The sequence below is a fragment of the Mangifera indica genome, chromosome 8 (assembly GCF_011075055.1).
Source record: "Mangifera indica cultivar Alphonso chromosome 8, CATAS_Mindica_2.1, whole genome shotgun sequence".
Classification (NCBI taxonomy): domain Eukaryota; kingdom Viridiplantae; phylum Streptophyta; class Magnoliopsida; order Sapindales; family Anacardiaceae; genus Mangifera; species Mangifera indica.
Genome location: NC_058144.1, coordinates 14,941,781 through 14,963,261, shown reverse-complemented (window position 1 = coordinate 14,963,261; position 21,481 = coordinate 14,941,781). Strand labels below are relative to the sequence as shown.

Here is a 21,481-nt window from a genome sequence, read left to right as displayed (position 1 = left end):
TGATTATGAAATTTGACAAATGGATGTCAATCCATTGAGGAAAAAATATATATGGAACAACCTATAGGTTTTATATCCACTTCCAAAAGACATAAGGTATGTAAGTTGCATCGATCTATTTATGGATTGAAGCAAGCTTCCAAAAGCTGTAACATCCGATTTGATGAAACAATCAAATCGTTTGGTTTCAAAAAGAATCTGAATAAACCCTGTGTTTACAAATGGGTTAAGAATCATGTCATTACATTCCTCATATTCTATGTAGATAACATACTACTAATAGGTAATGATATTGACATGATGAATAAGGTGAAAATTTGGTTATCCATAACCTTCTCGATGAAAGACTTAGGAGATGCTACCTATGTTCTTGGAATTCGTATCTATAAAGATAGAACAGAAAAAATAATTGGATTATCTCAAAAATTATACATAGAAAAATTGTTGAAAATGTTTAACATAGAAAACTCAAAAAAAAGAATTTTGCCTTTCACTCACAGTCTTTATCTTTCTAAAGATATGGGTCTAGATTGATGAAGAGCGACAACAGATGTGTAATATGCCCTATGCTTCAATTGTAGGGGGACTATATGTGTAATGCTATGTACAATACCTGATATAGCATTTTTGTAAGTCTTTCAAGTAGATATCAAGCCAATCCAGGTGAGAAATATTAGTTAGTTGTGAAATTAATCGTTAAATACACAAGAAGGACTAAGGGTTTTGTTTCGAGTTATGGGTATAGAGTTAAATATTTATAGATACTTAGACTTTGATTTCTAGTCAAATGTTGACGATAGAAAGTCTACGTTAGAGTTCATGTTTATTTATAATGGGGGTGCTATTAGTTGGAAGAGTTTCAAATAATCAACCACAGTTAACTCCACTATAGAAGTTGAATGTATTGCTGCTTTAGAAATTGCAAAAGAGTTGTATAGATGCATAAGTTCGTATTCAAACTTGGTGTGGTTTCAAATATCGCTTATCTGAGAACCACGTTCTGTGATAATACCGATGCTATTGCACATGCAAAGGAACCAAAGGCACATTAAAGGTCCAAACATATTTAGTGAAAATATCACATTTTGAGATAATTCGTTGACACTAGAGAGATAATGATACAAAAGACACCATCAGTAGAAAATGTAGTTGATCCACTGACTAAGACGATGACACTGAAATAGCTAGATCATCATCTTGAGAAGATGGGTATACGATACAATAGCGAATGACACTAGTGCAAGTGGGAGTTTTGTTAGTGTATGCCCTAGGAACCATTCGTGTTGTCAGTTCTAGACTTATTTTAATTTTTTATGTACATCTATATGAATTATTAATAAAAGAAGTACTCTTTTTGTTCTTACGCATAAGTTGCTTCTTTTATTTGGGATGATATAAAATATGTATGTGAACTGTCTAGATTACTCACTTAATATACAAATTGAGTTGTCAAATTGTTCCCTATGAATGTGACATAACTTGGGCAATTATATCACATAGTAGGCATATTGAATATCTTTGTTAAATGTCATGAGATGACATTAGTGCGAGTGACGATAATGGCCATGTCATTACGGTATTGGTATAGATTAACAGTTAGAGAACCGTTTTTCAAACATGATCAAATAACGATAAGTCACATGGTTATTAAATCATAGTCAATGACTTATCGTAAGATTGTACTAGTGTATGAAGTAATATTTTGACCTGAGACATCATGGTTAGATCCAATATGGATACGTATGATTCATGTGGTGTATATTTACTGGGTTGACCACATCTCGTAAGAAAAGTTATACTGGTTATGTGTTATTTATACATGGAGAAAACTGATGGCCAAGATGGGATTTGTTTACTTAAAAAGTATTAGATTCTAAATATCCACTGATTCTAAGTTCTAAAGTGAACATCGATAAATATTAGAAATGAAATCTCTGGCCAAAGTATAATGTAAGTCATATGAAGGATGTTCGTTATAACATGTTTTGAATATTTAAATTGATGATTCGTAAAAAATAGAAATTAGGACTTTAACAATCTATGAGTATGAAATCGATCTAGATTGGACAATGAAAGGATATTACCTACATAGAATGTACGATTGAAGATATTAGATTCGATGGATTATTTATTTATCGTGGTTTAGGGGCTATGACACATTATTAGATGTTTATTATAGTCGTTGAGTTTCTAGTACATTTTTGGATCATTCAAAAAAGGACTCACGGCTATACCACGGTGAACCTAAAAGGTCATACCAACAAACCAAACTTTCTAAAAGGAGGATTAATTATCCAAGGATGACTAACACCTTCCGAAGGATAATAAAAATCATATAAAATGTTATATAAGTGTAAAAATAACATTTTAAAAATTAAGATGTTAAGGTATATATTTGATATACATGTATAGTAAGAGTTCAAATTATAAATTTATTGGGCCAAATAAAAATTTTGAAATTACAAAATGGGCCACCACTATATAAAATGCATTATAGTTCATTTTGAACTAACATAAGTATTCTTGTACTTTATTTTTTCTCATAAAACAAAATAAAAGCTCTCCTCTCTCTCTAAGATTTGGGTTGGAAGGTGCACTTCTTTGGAGGTTCTTTAAGTGAGGAGTTTAATCCATAATCCTATATCCATATAAGAAACAAAAGAGTAGATAAAAGTTTAATCCTTCTCTTATATGTCTTAATCATGCTTTGATTATTGTTCTACCTATGTACATGATATTCCTTGCATCTTCTTCTTAACCTATAATTTTCAATATGCACACACATGCTATTTCAAATAATAATTCCATTCAAAATATTCTTCATTTTATAAACCCTATTTCATCTCACCATGTTCTTTATTTCAAAATTCTGATTTCATGTAAAAACGGCTCATTACAATAAATTTAATGTGATGGAAACAAAACACCTAACCTAATGAAAACTACTTTCAAAAAACATTTCCTCTCAGTCTTTTTCTCATTCTTGACAAGTTCATCAAAACACACCCATCTGTCACAATTCAAAGTAAAAAAAAAAAAGGTGCACAACTTGGGAATTCTTATTAATAGATTGAGACGGCAAATGGGCAAAAGCATCTGTCAGTTCACGGAAAGAATGTTTATGAATACAAGATTCCAAATTTTCTTTTTCACTATAACGGTCATGAGATTTCTTCGAAATGCTCTTGGTATACCATTTTGTTTTTTGCATGTTCCTCATCCCTCTCTTGTTAGAAATTTCCTTACGTCAGCTAATATTAATTATGATTTTAGTTTAATAAAACTAAATAATTTAATAATTTAATACCAGTTTACAAATGAGTTTAAGTGATTAATAAGGATAAGTTCAATACACTTAAAAAGTTATGATATGAGTAGACAATATAAGTGTAGGCTTGAGATTTATTAGACCTTCATGAGAGGTTAATTAATTTGCTATAAATTAATTAGGTCATTGTTTCAAAACTTAATGCAGTATGACTGCAGTATAACTTACCCTTTCAACCAAATTTCTCAAGAGAGTTTTTTGCCGTTTCCACCACTGTGTTTTCCCCTTGGCTAGTAGGAACCTGCCAGGTAAAATTTCAAACCTATTTAATTGAATAAAAATTCTCAAATACAGACTTGTTCAAGTTTTTAACTTGAAGATTAAAGATGAGCGGCTACTTGCATTGCTGGCTTTTGATCTTAGAGTATGTGAAATGGGCAACTGAGATTGAATTAAAAATAAAATAAACAATTTGTTTGATGGCATTGGCAATACTTTTTCTAGAAAATAAAAGTACCCACAAAACCAATTTAGGAAACACTTTAATGCGTGAAACAATCCTCTACAATGATTTTGCTGTTGCTGGAGTCTCTTCTTCATTGCTGTCATGACACATTAAAATTCATTATCAGATTTTAGTCATTTTAATCAATCACTAATTCCGCAATATTATGTCATTCTTTCTTAGATCATCCCAACCAGATTATTATTAACTCTTTCCATTTCAATTTCCAGGTTTCTAGGGGATGTGCAGAAATCTTTACAAGATGACAACTCAAACATTTATCAAGGACTCCTTCGGAAGGCCAGTCAACATGGTCCCTGGTAAGTTCATTTATTCCCACCGGCAAACCTTAACTGTATTTACCATCATCTAACGGAAAAGAGAAACATAAAAATTTATGGTTTAATGTTTGACGGTCTAAACCCTAAACATATATTTCTAGTGGCATTGGCCAATTTGGACCGAACAAAACTATTAATAAGGAACCAAAAGCATGCCCAGAACTTAGGGAAACCAAGACAGACACTTTTGTTTAAGAATGTTTCACTTCTCCCTACAACAAATGTTTAATTTAGGGATGATTTTAATTTTGTCTTGAAATATTATTTTTAGAGATGAAATTAAAATATTATCCCAAAATATTACTTTTAGGGATGAAAATGATTATTTTAGAAGACAAAATTTTAATTTTGTTCCCTAAAATTTATTATTTATTTTTAGAGACAATTTTATATTTATCCCAAAAACTACTTTTAAGGACAAAATTTTAATTTCATCCCAAAAAATTACTTTTAGAGACAAAATTACAATTTCATCCTAGAATGATTATTTTAGGGTAGACCTGGCCACGGGCCGGTTTGGCCCGTGAGCCGGACCGAAACCGGCCCGGATAAACCCGGAACCGGAACCGGCAGACCCGGAACCGGAATGAACCGGAACCGAAACCGTGGCTCTACGGTTCGGTTCCGGTTCACATAAATTGGAACCGTGGAACTGCCGGTTCACACCGGTTTATGAACCGGCGGTTTACTGTGTTGAATCGAAAAAAATTTGAAATTTTTTTGAAATTTTTTTGATTTTTTTTTGAATTTTATTTAAAAAGGCAACGGTTCCTGCGCAGGGAACCGTTGCCTTTTGAAGGAAAAATTGCAGGGGACCAATCCCCTGCAATTTTCAGAGAAAATCAGGGGACTTGGTCCCCTGCAATTTCTCTGAATCTCAATTCACCCCCCTTATTTTTAATTTTTTTAAAAAAAGTTTTTTCCTATATATACTCCTCCAAATTTCAATCTTTCTACTCTCTCACTCAATCCTTCAAACTCTCATTCTTATTCTTTAAACTCTTAATACTCTCTCAATCTTTCAATTCAATCAAATTTTCTTAAATTTAATTAAATTCTTTCTTAATTTTTTATTAATTTCAATTTCAATTTTAATTTTTTTTATACAATTCATAATTAATTATAGAATTTATTTCTATAATTAATTTTATTTATTATTTATTTATTATCTTTTATAATTAATCATATAATTTATTTATATAATTAATTTTATTTATTGTAATTAAGTCCAAGCCTTTCTTTTAATTTTCAATTATTATAATTAATAATTTAAAAATTAAATCAAGATCATGTATTAGAATTGACTGTTCAATATCGGTTTCGAACCGAAACCGTCGGTTCCGAACCGGGGCCTTGAACCGGAATCGACGGTTCCGAACCGTGGACGAACCGTCCTGTTACGGTTTCGGTTCAGGGTCCTTATATTTTCGAACCGTGAACCGGCGGTTCCGAACCGAAACCGACGGTTCATGAACCGTGGCCAGGTCTATTTTAGGGGACAAAATTAAATTTTATTCCCTAAAATTTAGAATTTATTTTTAGGGACCAAATTTGACTTTTATCTTAGAATATTATTTTAAAAAACTAAATTTTAAATTTTATCCCTTAAAACTTAGGATTTTTTTTAGAAACAATTTTAATTTCTTTCTAAAATAATAATTTTAGGGACAAAATTAAAATTTCATTCCAAAATGTTACTTTTAGAAACGAAATTTAAATTTCATCCTCTAAAACTTAAAATTTATTTTTAAAGATAATTTTAGCTTTGTCACCAAATAATAATTTTAAAAATAAAAAATTAATTCCATTAATAAAAAACTTAACATTTAATTTTAAGGATATTTTTAGTATTACTCAGAATAATAATTTTAAAGATTCAATATTTAGGGAAGGTTCCAGTTCCGTCCTAAAACAAATTAAATTAAAAGTGATTTTGCATCTGTAGCTTCGTGTAGTCTACCCGCCACCTGCCTCCTTTAAAACAAATTAAATTAAATTTTTGCAGATATAAAAAAATTCAAATCATGGGATATTCATTAAAATAGGAAAAAAATTTTTTGCGTAAACCTTTTTAGGCAAACGTACAGTGATTTTATTTTTATAAACAAATTTACTTTTAATTTCAAAAATACCTTCCTCAATTTATTACGTGATTTTCAACAACTTACGTTTACGTATCACAGTATATAGATGCATACAAGATGCATGCAAAGTGTATGGGTACACACGTATAAGATATGTGAATGCATAAAAAATATAAATATATAAATATATATATAAATATAAAACAGAATGTAAACACGTACCCTCGTACTCTGTTTTATATATATATATATATATTAAATATTATAATATAATATAATATTTAAAAAATATAATAAATATATATATAATAATATAAATAATAATAATAATAATTTTTAAATATATATTATATTATTATATTTTTTAAATATTATATTATTATATATAAATATATGTAATAAGATGTGAAGAAGGTGCGTACGCACTCACACACCCTGTTATATATATATATCATGTATGTATTTTGTATATATCTATATATTTTATATATATTTTATATATATTTATGTACTTTATACGTATTTTATACGTACCCATACACCCTATGTTTATAGTATCAATTAACACTTATCATTCTCTTCATCTATACGATTTTTTTGTTATTATCTATATTTAAATTCTAAATAAAAATTTATCAATTTTTAAGTATGTTTTTAATTTTTGATTCGAATAAAAAATTATCAAATCTATTAAAAAAATTTTAAATGATCGAGTGTGATATAAATAACTGAGAATACGGAATAAACTAAAAGAAGGTATTTTTAAAATTAAAAATAAATTTACTTATACAAATAAAACTATTGTATGTTTACCTACATAGATTCTTTTATCATTATTGTTATTCTTCTCAATGACGACTCCGCTAATCAAGCTCAAGCAGTCACCGAACTCGGCTCCGGTGCATCAGAGGCATTGGGCGTGCGCCTTCTCGTGCGCGAGACGATGCGTATCATTGCGAATCTAGTGACGTTGAGTGCATCGATCAGCGAGGCGGCCGTGGTTGTGGATGATGTGGGGTCGTCATCGTTTGGATTGGCGGAACGACCACAGTTTGTTGAGTTGAGCTTGAGGTTGATCTGTGCAGAGGAAATCGGCTGTCGGAGATGGAACTACTTGGCGGAGAAAGACGGTGCTAGAAAGTTTAAGAGGAATTCTTTCGTGTTGTTTCTTTGCAGAGTCCTCAAGCTCCTGCTGAGGTCAGCTTCGTCTCTTTCTCTTGTTTTTACGATTCTGATTTCTATTTCTCAACTTCTTAGTGAAGATATCTGAATGATTGAATAGAAATTTTTGGAGTCATTTCTATGTGTATTTTCATCCGAGAATGGATGTAGGGTATATCTGATAAAATCATGGATAGATAAAATTTTTTGTTTTTTGTTATTGTGGTTTGTGGATAGCTGTTTTAAGTGGTTGTGAATTTTCTGTCACAAAAATTCCAGAAAATGCTGTCAATCTGGGAGGATATAATTTTCCACCCAGTTTTAGGCTTAATATCTAGCTTACTCTTCAGTGAAGAAATGTGTTTGCTATTTGAATAGTTTTTTTGAGTATTTCCTTTTGAACATGGATGTACGCATTAGCTTATTAAATTTTTGAAGAGTTAAAACTTTCTGCCTTTTGCTTAGTAAATTTGTTATTGGTCTGTGGATAGCTGCTTAAAGTGACTGTATATTTTCTTTTACAAATGTTCTAGAAAATTCTGTCAATTTGTGGATGGAGACACATTATTTGAATGACTAGTAATGTATGACATGTTTTGGAGAGTGATATATTTCTTGCAAAAAGGATTGTTCTAGGTTGGTTAGAGTGTGCCTTATTTAAAAAATTAGTTGTATGATGCATAAATCTTTTAGGGAGTCCCTCTTTGGAAATTATAACATTTTAGCTTTGCTAACTCAATGGCGAGTTGAATTTACTTTCATTTTCTTGTGTATAGTGTGGTCCATGGTATGTTTGCATTATATTCATCTAGCCTTTTGGACTCGTCAAGCTACTCTTATTTTTGTCAACTGATAGATGTTTAAACAGTTACCAGAAGGCTTTCCACATGATATATTATGCAGATCACCATGGCTTCCCAATTGTCACGTTCATTGATACACCTGGTGCATATGCAGACCTAAAATCTGAGGAATTGGGTCAAATATGTGAAATATTTTAGTTAAAAACTTCAGATGACTCTTCTACTAATGGCTTAATTGATTGGGTTTGCTAGATGAATGCAGGGTGAAGCAATTGCTCACAATTTGAGGGCCATGTTTGGTCTTAAGGTACCAATTATTTCCATTGTTATTAGGGAGGGCAGCTTTGGTGGTGCACTTGCCATAGGCGTTGCTAATAAATTGTTGATGTTTGAAAATACAATTTTCTATGTTGCCGGGTGATTAGGGAATTTTGACCCTTTTTTTAACACATAAATTAGCTGAGGAAGCAAATCTTATGCCTAATCTGTTGTAATTATCCTCATAACTGGGACAGAGGGAGAAGATTTTGGCCATCCATTTGCATACTACTATCTCTGTTCTTAGTATGGCAATACAGTAGATGAATAGGCAGATCTATTATGTACGTTTCCTATTTGATGTAGTGACATATTCATATATATTAGCTATCCAAAGCTGGGCTAATATTTGTTTGCGATGTGTCCTCAATTATGCATACAACAACACCGTTCTCTCTCTTGATTCACATTTTGGAATAGATAAGAAGGTGTCGAGTTATGCTAAATGAGGGCCTAAAATCTTAATTCCTTCCTGTATACATACTGGTAATGCATAGATTATATTTATTTGCTGTTTTAACATTTCAAGACTTCGAATTGTGAAATTGTTTCTTAAAAATTGATTTGATTTGCTTTAATAAAAATTTCACCTTGAATGTTCCTGTTGAGCTAGAATCAGCTCTACGGTTGAAGACCGTATAGAACTTCATCCTTCAAAGGCCAAAGCTCGGTACAATTTTAGCTATTGTATTCTGTTATCTTTTATTCTCTGTCTTGTTTTAATTTTTTTATTTATTTGCTTTATGAATCTTGTTATGCTCCTAATTCTATTGCTTTGGATCTCTATGGTATAAATGTTAGATCAGTTGTGCCTTTTGAAGCAAGTAGAAAACCCTATGTTGATTTAGCACTTATACATTGTTGTTTGCCTGATGAGCTCCTTTTCAAGGTATTGCATTGCAAGAATTCATTTATTCAGTTTCAATTATACAGATAGATAAGTAGTGATACTTCATAGTCTTTGCATGGATGAGTCCGTATGATATGGCAAGGGCATCTTGTGTCTGTCGAAAATGGAGATACACGATTTGTAACCCTGTGTTTTGGCCTAATGCGTGTTTAAAGGCCTGGTAGGTAACTTGTTAGTGTTTGTGAATATTCTCTTAATTTATGATATGTAAATTATTCAAAGCTTTAACTGGGCCTCTTCTATGAAGCCTACTAAAGTGGTGGAAAACTGTCAGTTATTATAATCAAAATATGATGGTTCATGGAGGAAAATGTGGCTTTTGGGACCAAGGTTCCGCACTAATGGTAAAATCTTCTTAGGTTATTTGTTATTAAACTATAAGTCGTGCCTTCCAATTAACTTTATTAAGTTAAATGTGAAAGGTTTCATGTGTTCAATATCTTCTAGAAAGTAATTTGCTTTCTTATTGCAGGTCTCTATATGAGTAGGAACAAATATATTCGTGCAGGATTTGCTGAGTGGAAGATTACCAATCCGGTTCACATAGTATGACTATCAATTCTGTATTAATGGCCTCATAATGCTCATTTAAAAAAAAAAAAAAAAAAATTTAGCTGTAATTTCTTTCATTAATAAGTGTTGCCTGCGTTAAAACCAAAAATTGTCTTATTTAATGAAAGCTTTAAGCATTGAGAGAAAAGTAAGATATATCAAATTGTTATAAACCATTTTGTTCTACGTTGAACCTACTTTCTACTCCTATTTGTTAGGTTGATGTGCTCTCTAGTAATAGCTTTAAGCTTTAAACTATAGAATATCATTTTTTTGTCTATATCTTGTACTGGATTCATTTTACCTTTCATGAATTGTTGGAATTTGATAATTAATATAACTACTAATTTTTATAAAATATGGAAATTTTTGTCGCAAATTTACCACACAAACAAAAATAAAAAAATTGTTCTAAATTCATTAAATGATTAAAAATCTTTAAATCAATATATTATTAAAGTCAAAAAATTTGTCTCTTATTCATCTCACAATCAAGGATAAAAAATTTTGTGCTTTATTTACTATACAGTTGTGGATGAAAAAAATTGTTTTCAATTTATTAAATTGTCGTGGACAAAAAAATTTGTCTTTAATTCACTATCAAAGAAGGATGAAAAAATTTGTTCCTTAAAGACGGAAAATTTTGTCCTTAAATGTGATCTTCTTGAAACGAAATAGAGTTATTTAAAATAAAATCTATTTTATTTTTGAACAAAATATTTCATCCCAAAATGTATATCCATTTTATGGTGAAACATTATTTCGTCTATAATGACTAATTATTAAAGACGAATTCTTTTTTCGTGGGCATTACTAAATGCTAATGTTAATTTTTTGACGATTTGATTTTTCATCCCAAATGACCTTTTAGAACAAAATTTTGACTTTTGGGATAAAATTTTTTGACCTTAAATTGAATATTTGTTGTGGTGTTTAGAGAATTGAGAATTGAATCGTTGAATAATATATTTAATTTGAAGCCACCTAGTTTGAATTCATGTTCACCTCAAACCAACCAAACTCGAGTTGAGTTCTAGTTCATAATTTTGTTCGAGTTTAGCTCATTTGTCCTTTCAATAATACTATTCATTTAATTGATAATACTATCTATCCCTATAACAACCCTCCAATGATAGTGCACATTAACTTGATTGAGCTCACATTCAAATTGAGGGTTATGGACTCGAGTTGGGTATTGTTTGGTTAGAGTCGGATAAAATCCTTTCCTAGCAAACATAAACTGTCAACTTTGGATGAACAAAATAAATTTTCTTAGAGCAAATCTACTATACAAAACCTACTTAGAGGGTCGCAGAATCATACTTGAAAGAATAGTAGGTGCACACTGCACCGGGTGTAGAACGTGGAGGCATGCTCATGATGTCAAAGAAGGCCCCATGGATAAACCAGTTAGGGAGCAGAAACTGCAAGCAGACCCAGTTAGTCTCAAGTAATAATTATGGCATAAGAATTAACACAAGCACGTACTTGTGTATTTAAACTAATTAGTGCAATTCAATCCATCCCCACGTTACTGCAGAAAATGAAATTGTTTTAGTGTTCGCCCTGAAACCAGGCATCTTCAAATAGCTGCCCCTTGTATGATTCAAACCATCAGCTTATAGACATACTTGAACGCCTTTGGTGCCAATCATTTGCTCAAAGTATTATTGGATTATCAGAATTCTAATGAACCATGATAATTAAAATTAAGACGATTAATCATAGGTTATTTCTTTATGATTCCAGACTTTGATGATATGAGCTGTGAAATGATATTTGGTCAGGACCCTCCTGCAGAATCAGATGATCCTGCATTCAAACAAACATGCTGTAAATTATGCAACAACCTGAATTTCATTTTCTCTCTGTTTAGTTTCTTCGATATAATAATCCTGTAGATATATTGTCCTTTTATTATCACATCATACGTCTTTAAGCGTAGAACAATACAGATTCTGATGGTAAATAAAATATTTATTTTATTATTTTAGTTTTACTTATTTACTTGGATTAGAAATTCTCATATAATTCAGGTTATTGTTCATACTAGGATTCAGATTCATATTCATATTTAGATTATCTTATAATATTATAAATTGTACTTTATTTGATCAATAATATTCATTCAGTTTTACAATCCCAATTTGAGATTCTTCATGGTATTAGAGCGATGCGTGTATATATATATATAGATATATATATTTTTAAGGATTTGAAAAACTATTTTTTCACCCCCGGGTCCTAGGGTGTCTCTTGGAAAATTTCACCCACCCCCACATATTTTTTCTTCTTGTCGTCGTGCTTGTAGGGTTTGATTTCTTCTCAACCTGAACTTCTCTTCCTCACTTTTTTTGTTTTTTTCAGCATCGTCCCCTTCGTCTCTAGTCACCCACTTACCACAGATCGAGTCGCTGTCAACCCTAGCATTAATCTCCAACGAGATCACTCTTTCTTAGGGACCTCCAGACGTGATTCTTTTCTTCTTCTTTTCGTCACCATCGAGTGCCTCCTTCTTGGTTTCTTGCCACTATCATCCACCAAGATCGAACAGGTCCATTGTACTCTAATTCACTGGCATTGTGATAGACTCATCGTCCATCTTTTCCAGCTTGCTTTGATAAACTTGAAGTGTGTGCATCTCCCTTTGTCGTGGCTGTTTTTCTTCACTTGGACCTTCGTACCTCTGGCCGTTTGATGTCTTTTTAATGGATGCTTCTCGATAGTCCACCTCTCAATTTTTCCTTATCGATAACCCCTTTTTACCTTACACATCATGTTTCTTCAATTGCCGCCAGTTCTTCATCTTGTGTTTGTCCACGGTGATGAAACTTTGCCTAGACAACCAATTTTATGACTACTCATCTTGTTGCTATATTTGTGTGTGATTCTTCTTATTCAAATTGGGTTCTAGACTTTGGCGTTACACATCATATGACACCTAATGCTTTGGTCATGTCCTCTTCTCATTGTCCCATTGGTATGTCTTATGTGATTATTTTTAATGATCATTCATTATCAATTTCATATTAGAGGTCTGTTTGTCCATCTAAATTTTCTCACTTTGTGGTTATTTTATATGATGTTTTTTGTGTTCCATCATTACATACAAAATTATTTTCCATTCATAAGTTTACCTCTGACACTAATTATGTTTGTCTTCTTGACTTATCTATTTTTGTGATTAAGGACAAATAGAAAGGTTAAATTCTTCTCTTTGGTCACATCTATAATGATCTATATCAATTCACTTATCTAGTTTTTCCTTTTGGTAGAAGTCATCGCCTCCATTTTACCAAATATATTTATACTGTTTGCAACCCTCTCGAGCTTCTTCACCTTGATGCTTGAGGTCCTACTTCTGTCTTGTCGTTGTTATCATTTCGTTATTATTTGTCTATTATTAATGATTTTAGTTAGTGTTTATGGTTATATCCTATGTTTAGAAAGTCTGATGTTACTATTATTTTTCTAAATTTAAATTAATGATAGAGAAACTTCTTTTTTGTTTTATTCAAATTTTCGTTCAGATGGTGGTGGTGAATTTGATAACAAATTATTTTGTTCCTTCCTTGAATCACATGGTATTATACATCAACTATCTTGTCCCTATACTTCTACCCAAAATGGTATTGTTGTGAGGAAACACTATGATATAGTAGAAAAAGGACATTGCCTTTTATTACAAGCTAACCTACCCCATACACTTTAGGTGGAGGCTTTCTCTACTATTGTGTTTTTAATTAATCAGTTGCCTACACCATTGCTCAAGAGTAAAAGTCCCTTTGAAGTTTTGCTTTGGTTTCCTTTAGACTATGGATCTTTACAAACCTTTGGTTATGTTTGTTATCTTCTATTCACCCGACTGATTCACATAAATTGGTGCCCTAGACCTCTTTATGTTTATTCTTTGGGTATGATGTTTCACATCATAAGTATCGTTGTCTTTATTTGCCCACTAGTGTGTCTACATCTCCCATCAAGTACTATTTCATGAGACTATTTTTCCTGGCTATGGTGTTGTTCCTCCCTTCTTAAAGCCTCCTTTAGGGTTTTACTTCTTATCAATTCTGTCTACGACTATACAACTCTTAGATGTGATGAGCCTACCTCTTTTTACTACTTCTATGATGCCATTTGCTCTTGTGTAACCGAATAATATCTTTTCACCACTCTTTGCTTTTGTTGGTTCTCTTATTTCACCTTTAGTTGTTGTGGCCTCTATGGAAACTTTCTTATCTGATCAATCAAGACACCACTAATCTAGCCTAAATTTTAGAGCATCAATGAGATCATAACTCCTTTTCCTTGATCATGTGTTTCCTTGGGCTCTTGTTGTTGAAGCGATTGATCTAGTACTCTATGAGCCAACCACCTTAAAGCAAGCTCAGTCATTTTCTCATTGGTGTCAGACGATAAGTGAAGAATATGATGCTTTTATGTAGAACAATACTTGGGTTCTTGTTTCACCATCTCCTTAATAGAATTTGGTCGGTTATCATTGAGTTTATAAGGTCAAACGTCATACAAATGGATTTGTTGAAAGGCATAAGGCTTATTTGGTTGCCAAGGGTTTTCACCAGCAGACAAGTGTTGATTTTGCTAATACATTCATTCCTGTTGTTAAACCAACTACTATCCACACAATTCTTGCTCTTGCCACCATGTATGACTGGCTATTATGCCATATTGATGTCAGGAATACATTTCTCCAAGGGTATCTCACTAAAGAAGTGTTCATAGAGCAACCTCTTAGGTTCATAGACCCAGTCGACCATCTTATGTTTATCGTCTTATTAAGGCCATCTATGGCTTTAAACAGGCACCTTGCGTGTGGTATCATCAATTATATTCCTTTTTACTTGATTTTGGGTTTGTCAACAGTCGGTTTGATCTCTCACTGTTCATTCATCATACCTTCACATAAGTTGTGATTTTGCTTGTTTATGTGGATGATTTGGTTATTACTGGCTCTAAAGCATTGGTTGTTGTAGATTGTGTCTCTACCTTATGTTTTGCCTTGTTTACCGAGATTTGGATACCCTTGGTTTCTTTCTTGGTATGGAGGTTGTTTGCCAGTCCACCACTTTACATTTATCTCAACGATAATACATGGTGGATTTGCTTCGTCGATTCTAACTTGACTCATGTGCTTCTTATGCCACCCCTTTTGTTAATTCCAAGGTATTACCTTCTTTTAATTATCGTTTATTCTTAGAGGCTACATTTCATCATTGCATGGTCGGTGGCCTACAGTATCTTGCTCTCACTTGACCTGTTATTGCCTTTATTATCAATCAGGTAACTCAGCGCCTACTACACGTACTTACAAAGATTTTTGTGTAGTTAAGCATATTTTTTGGTATATTAAGGGTTTTTTGTTTCATGGTCTCATCTTTCATCATGACTCTAGTTCTCATCTTATTGCCTACTATGATGCTGATTGGGATGTTGATGTTTCCATACACTACTTCATCACTGGTTGTGTTTTTCTTGGATGCAACCTTGTTTGTTAGACTACTAAGAAACAAGCTGTTGTGTTTAGTTTTAGTGCCAAGTCTGAGTATTGTGCCCTCGCATATGTGGTTGCTGATATTTGGTGGTTTTGCTACCTTTTATGAGAGCTCGATATTTCACTGCATTCATTTCCATTTTTGTTGTGTGATAATCAATCCGTTCTATACATGGCTATTAATTCTCATGTTTCATGTTCGTACTTGACATATTGACATTGCTCTACATTTCATTTGTGAGTTGGTTGCTTATGAGGCTATTTGACTCTGACATGTTCTTACCATATCTCAGCTTGTTGATATATTTACCAAAGAATTGTTTTGTGAACGTTTTATCTCCTTGTATCATCAATTGTAGTTCTATGAGCTACCGTTGCAATTGTGGGGGACTGTAAATAAAATATTTATTTTTTATTTTAATTTTACTTATTTACTAGGATTAAGAATCCTCCTATAATTCATATTCATATTTATATTGGGATTCAAATTCATATTCATATTTAGATTGTCTTGTAATATTATAAATTATATGTCATTTTATCAATAATATTTATTCAGTTTTACAATCCTAATTCAAGATTCTTCATCTAACATGTACCATTATCTTTAATACATTAAAGACAAGGAAAAGCACAAGCACAACGTCAAGTGCTTAACTTAATGGTGAAGAAGATTAAAGCAAGAAGAGTTTATTATAGAAGGTTCTTCAACCCTGTTAAGAATAACCCAAATTCATATTCTTGTTCCTTCTTTTCAATACTACAAAAACTAATATAAAATCTAGAAAGAGTGATTCACAGAAGTGCCACTTTATACTTCCATGGTTCAGGATTCTAGCCAAGAGGAATATAATACATATTTTTGGTATACAAATTAGAGATACAGATAATGTATTATTATGTCACTGAATAATTTTAAATTAAATTTAAAATAACATCTAATCACATGATGAGACATCATCTATATGTACAAATTTTATATCAAAAGTTTATACATGTAGGATTGCTCATAATGCACTATGTTAAGTTAAAATACCATTAATCATACATGATATCCCGAAAGTTGTCATTTTTTTAAAATTTGATTATAATGTTTATACATAGCGCTTAACATTAAAAAACAAAATTTAACAAGTTTTCAATATGAAAGAATTCAACAATCTTTTTTTAATATTTTCTGGTGCTAATGAACAGTATTTAATACCATTGACATAAATATCAACAAAAGAGGGATGAAACACATTAATGTCCATTGGAAAAGATTGAGCTGAGAACTGATAAGTCTTTAAAAAAGTTCAACATTCTTCTTGTAAGATTAAGTTATTATTTTACTCTTTTAATCCTAAGGGCAATATACTGAAGTTAATGCCTCCATTTGTTAAACGTGCAAAAGTTAAATCGAGCGATTATCTGAGAAACTTTTAAGTGTATTTTATGACATTCTTCCTTATCAATATGAATAAGCGTTTAAAAAAAAAAAGAAGAGACAGTTCTCAACATAAATGTTAATTAATAAGATTTTTGGTCATTAATTAATACACGTAATTTTAAATATTACAAAAAATAGACTATAATAACAGTATTAGTGTTTGAAGAGATTGTGGTGTCTATTAAGATGTATTGAAATAAAAATATAAAAAAATAAAGACAAAAAAATGAGACATGAGGGTTTAGACATGGTTCAACCTGATGATTGGAATGTCTATAACCACAATATTATTATTGATTTAGATGTATTACAACAAAATAATAATAATTCTTTTAGTAACCAATATATGCCTAGTTTTTGTTGTCGGTGTATATTTTTGTGTTCACCTCCTTTTTTATTTGTATTTATAGGACTTTGGGGAAATATACATTCAAATTGATAGGATTTTTATCTCTTCAGTCTTTTTTGGGATTATAATCAATATATTCCTAATTCAGTTTAGTTGAAAAAAAAAAGAATATTACAAATTGTTGAAATCCTTGTTAAGAAGGCAAAGATATTTTCCTGTTGGATAAGTGACATGACAATATTTATTAAAGATTCTAGGTTGATTCTTTATTTTAGTAAGAGTACAATTGTTCTTTCAACTTGGAAAGTCTTTTCTTTTTCTTGCAAAGTGTCGAGTATGAGTAATTTGGTTGATAGTCACTTGTTGAGATATTTGTGAATTATTTGTGGATGAGCCTCAAGCATAATTTTTGTGGGTTATAGACCATTGTTTAACAATTGCCCTTAATTCTTAAAGTATGAAGAAGACTTCAAGAACTTTGAGAATCTTCTATTGTGAAAAAGATGTTGCTAAATGGAGACTTTTACCCTACCTTTGTGATATGCAAGTTGGTGTTATTATGACTCTGTACACTTCAAATGATGTATCCATCTTATCACTTCACTTTCTTGTAGACTATGATTCATTGTGCACTATTTGCATCTTGAAATGGCCGATAAGTGTCCAAATATGAACTCAGATGGATAGGATGAATTCTTCTTCACTCCAATTTTGGCTAGACAATGAGAGTGAGAATGCCTAAACAACATACATCGCACAGATTCTTCTTTCTTGACTTCTTTTGTTTATGTCTTCACATGTTCTCTTTAAGGTTTTTCCTTTATGCAAATGAGAGTTGAGGCCTCCTTCTAAGTTTAATGGAAGAGAGAATTTCAAAGTCTAAATCCTTATGAAAGAGGAAGAGATAAAAGGTGATTATTACAATGGTTTTCCACATGTTTGTTGGTAAGTGGTTTCTATTTACTCATTGCTATATCCAATGTTATTATACACATTCCTTGATTAGACAAAGGTTTTCCTTACCATAATGGCTTTGTAAAACCTTTTGCCAACTAGATACACTCTAAGCCTCCAAAAGAGAACTTAGAAGAATCACTCTAAAGATGTTTGTATTTGAAAATAATATGACTTAAAAATAACATTAAAATCAATGTACACAATATTTAAAACATAAAAAAATTTTTATCTCATTACAAATCAATTAAAAATGTTCAAAATAACATTAATTTAAACTGTAATAAATTTACAGAAACATTTTATAATGTTTCCAAAATATCATTAGAATCATCTTGTTCGAATGTAACACCCTACACCAAAGGTTTTGCCTTCCCTAGGAAAATGCGACTCACTTAGACTACTCATGCGAAAGGGAATTAAACACCTTCACAAATGTGGCAAATTGTCAAAATACCCTTATGAAAGAATCATGGAAAATTATTGCGTAAAGTGTCAAAAACATTAAACAAACAAATTATCATCCAATGTGTTTGTGCATTACAAAATCAAGCTATAAATAACATTATAAATATAAAATCATGAAAGGGTTCCCTCATGCCTCAATGTGAGTTGAACCACTACCACATAGCTACCAACTAACCTTTTATCTGCAAAATCAAATAGATTGGAGTGAGTGATAAAACGCTTAGTAAGTAAGAACATTTATCCAACAATAAGTCAAATCTCATTTTTCCTATTTCTTAAACTATTTTGTATTCATAATCTTTATCTCTCTTGTCATTCGGGTTAATCTCTACCTTATCTCTAATGGCACGAATGCATCAAATAAATAAGTTTCAGTCTTAGTGGTGAAAGCATTTATACTCAATCTTCTCTTTTTTATGCTTATTAGACTAGGTTGATACAAAAATTTAGTTCCTAGGCCATGTAACTAAATCTCTCAAGCTATTGTAATTCATAATATGTATGAACTTTGTTAGACTTCTAGTTTTTTTGATAATGATAAAAATCAAGTTAGAATGACTAACAATTTACAAGGAATGCTTTAAAATATTATCAAATGGACAAAACTAGAAGTACATGCAGACATGACAAATGATCATTCATATTTGAGGCACACCTATTCATAGATTAAAACTAACCTGTGCATGAAGATAAACAAGACATTGAACCTCTATGAAGTTATCAGGATACCTGTTGTAAGTATCATTTTCCTCTTGAGTGTCATCGGGACTAGGGTCCAGGGCTGGCAACCTTTCTAAGATGTACAACCTCTTCTCATGACGCAATACAATTCAAAGATTTTGATACCAAGTAGAGAAATTACCTCTATCTAGCCTATTGTCCTTTTAGAGTATTGATCTCAAAGTGATGTTTGGCATGGTGATTTGTTATCCACAATTATAGAATTACAAGAAGTAATAATTAAATATTAATATTAATCCATTTACTTTAAATTTTTAAATAAATGCTCCTACTTTTTTCTTAAGTCAACAATTCTCACTGTTGGACTCAAGAAGTTCCAGTGGACTTTCTAGTAAATCGAGATCCTTTTGAATCAACTTTGGCAAACAAGCTTAATTGACTCGATTAGGTAAATTAAAAAACTAATCACAAAAGCTCATAATCTTAAGTTAGGAGTTACCTTAACAAATTATATGAACTCAATAGTGATTCAGTATTAGTAAAGTAGATACTATATATCACCTTACATCGACAAATGTAATCCCTACTTCACCTCTAATCTACTTTAGCTTCGTTTTGGTGAACAAAGAGAGTACATCAGTTAACTTGGACCTAATATAACCATTACTAGATTTTTCTTCTGGTAGAAGTGTACCTTGTTAGGGTAGTATCTTAGAGCCAATCGATTTGTACATTTGTAACTATGTAATTTATTTATTTATTAATAAAGGAAGTATATTATTATACATGTTAATGTTTGTATAATATGTTCATACAAAAAATATGTCATTAGAATGGTAGAATCGTACTAATGAGGGGATTAGACTATTGATCTTGAGAAACTTATGTAGACATTAGATGGTCATTCTAGAAATGTTTGTAATTTCAATATTACTATGACCAAAGGTATGAACAATAATGATAAGATTATCATAATATTGAGTAACTCAACTACAAGGTGGCGGCTGTTCTCACATGTTGAAGTTAATTAATAGTTTAGTGTAACACATAAATGCACATTATAGACATGTTTATTGGACAAACCCGATGAAAGAATTTCCATACGAATGGATGTTCCTATGTTTATGGAATAAATTTTTTAACTTATGGGTATATGTGGTCCTTAGACTTGAGGTCATCAAACCGTCTCAATCAAGGATTGGTATTGATAACGTTATTAATTGTCATTATTTTGATTTCTAATTCTTTTATGTTGTGTGAAAATTTAATTCAATCTAACATAATTATCTATCTTTTGCACTTAGGAAGCTTTGAATATTTTTGAAGTGAAGTTTAGGCCAAGAAGACTAAAATTGGAGTAAACTTACTAGTTAATAAAATCTGTGATGCTAACTAGGCGTGGGCACGTGAAATTACGAGAGCAGAATTTGAAAATTAAATGTGAACATCCAGATCAGCTGAGATCTTTCGCAAAAGTCAAGATTTGCTTCTTAGAAGAGGGATAATTATTAGTTGGAAAAAGGGATTAATTGAGATAGATAAGGAAGAATATTTTTGGGGGAAGGATATATATCAAAATATATATCTTTTCCTTTCTTTTTGGGGAAGATTTATTTGGCTGGATTGAGGGATGATTATTGCTTTTTATTTTCGGTTTTCAATAGGAGGACAAGATATATATAAATACACTTTTATTTTGCTGAGAGGGGATGATGATTGTAATTTGGAGGCATAGAGAGCTAAATATGGTTTACAGTGACTGGATATTTTCTCTTGGTTGAAAGGATATGAAACCATGGAACTACAAGAATTGTGAGATTAAGTTTTGTTCTTTAATGCAACTTTTAGTTATTCAAGCATTGATTATTTTCCTAGATTATTTACTATGATTGTATTAGTTTATTTCTAAGGCGTACGATTAGTTTATTGATTGATACGATCTAATGCTAATTTAGATGTCGAATCCATAATTGTTTAATCCATCTAATCGAAGTGGCAACTGAGATTTATTATTTGCTCCATTAGAAACTGTAATTCCTAGGAAAAATATTCAACTAGATTAAATGCAACATTGTACGCTTGTGTTGTCTTGCTTCGTTGGTCTTTCTAATTTTTAATGCTATTGTTTAATTAAATTCGAGATCGT

At 31.3% G+C, this 21,481-nt stretch overlaps 1 protein-coding gene across 9 annotated transcripts; it reads left to right on the top strand.

The window, feature by feature from the left end:
• The first annotated feature begins 7,005 nt into the window (after window positions 1-7,005).
• LOC123222718 (protein root UVB sensitive 6-like) lies at window positions 7,006-10,115 on the top strand. 9 transcript variants are annotated; one of them, XR_006503698.1, is made up of 5 exons: window positions 7,006-7,395; window positions 8,228-8,304; window positions 8,415-8,469; window positions 9,414-9,734; window positions 9,863-10,115. XR_006503698.1 is itself a non-coding variant. In XM_044645649.1 (3 exons), exons 1-3 carry the CDS (start codon window positions 7,142-7,144, stop codon window positions 8,447-8,449), a joined length of 366 nt encoding a protein of 121 aa, XP_044501584.1. In that variant the 5' UTR covers window positions 7,013-7,141; the 3' UTR covers window positions 8,450-8,850. The 9 variants fall into 9 exon arrangements, 3 of the variants coding, with proteins under 3 accessions (XP_044501583.1, XP_044501584.1, XP_044501585.1); XR_006503700.1 differs by having other exon boundaries at window positions 7,007-7,395; window positions 8,263-8,304; XR_006503699.1 differs by lacking the exon at window positions 8,228-8,304 and having other exon boundaries at window positions 7,007-7,395.
• The last annotated feature ends 11,366 nt before the right edge of the window (window positions 10,116-21,481 follow it).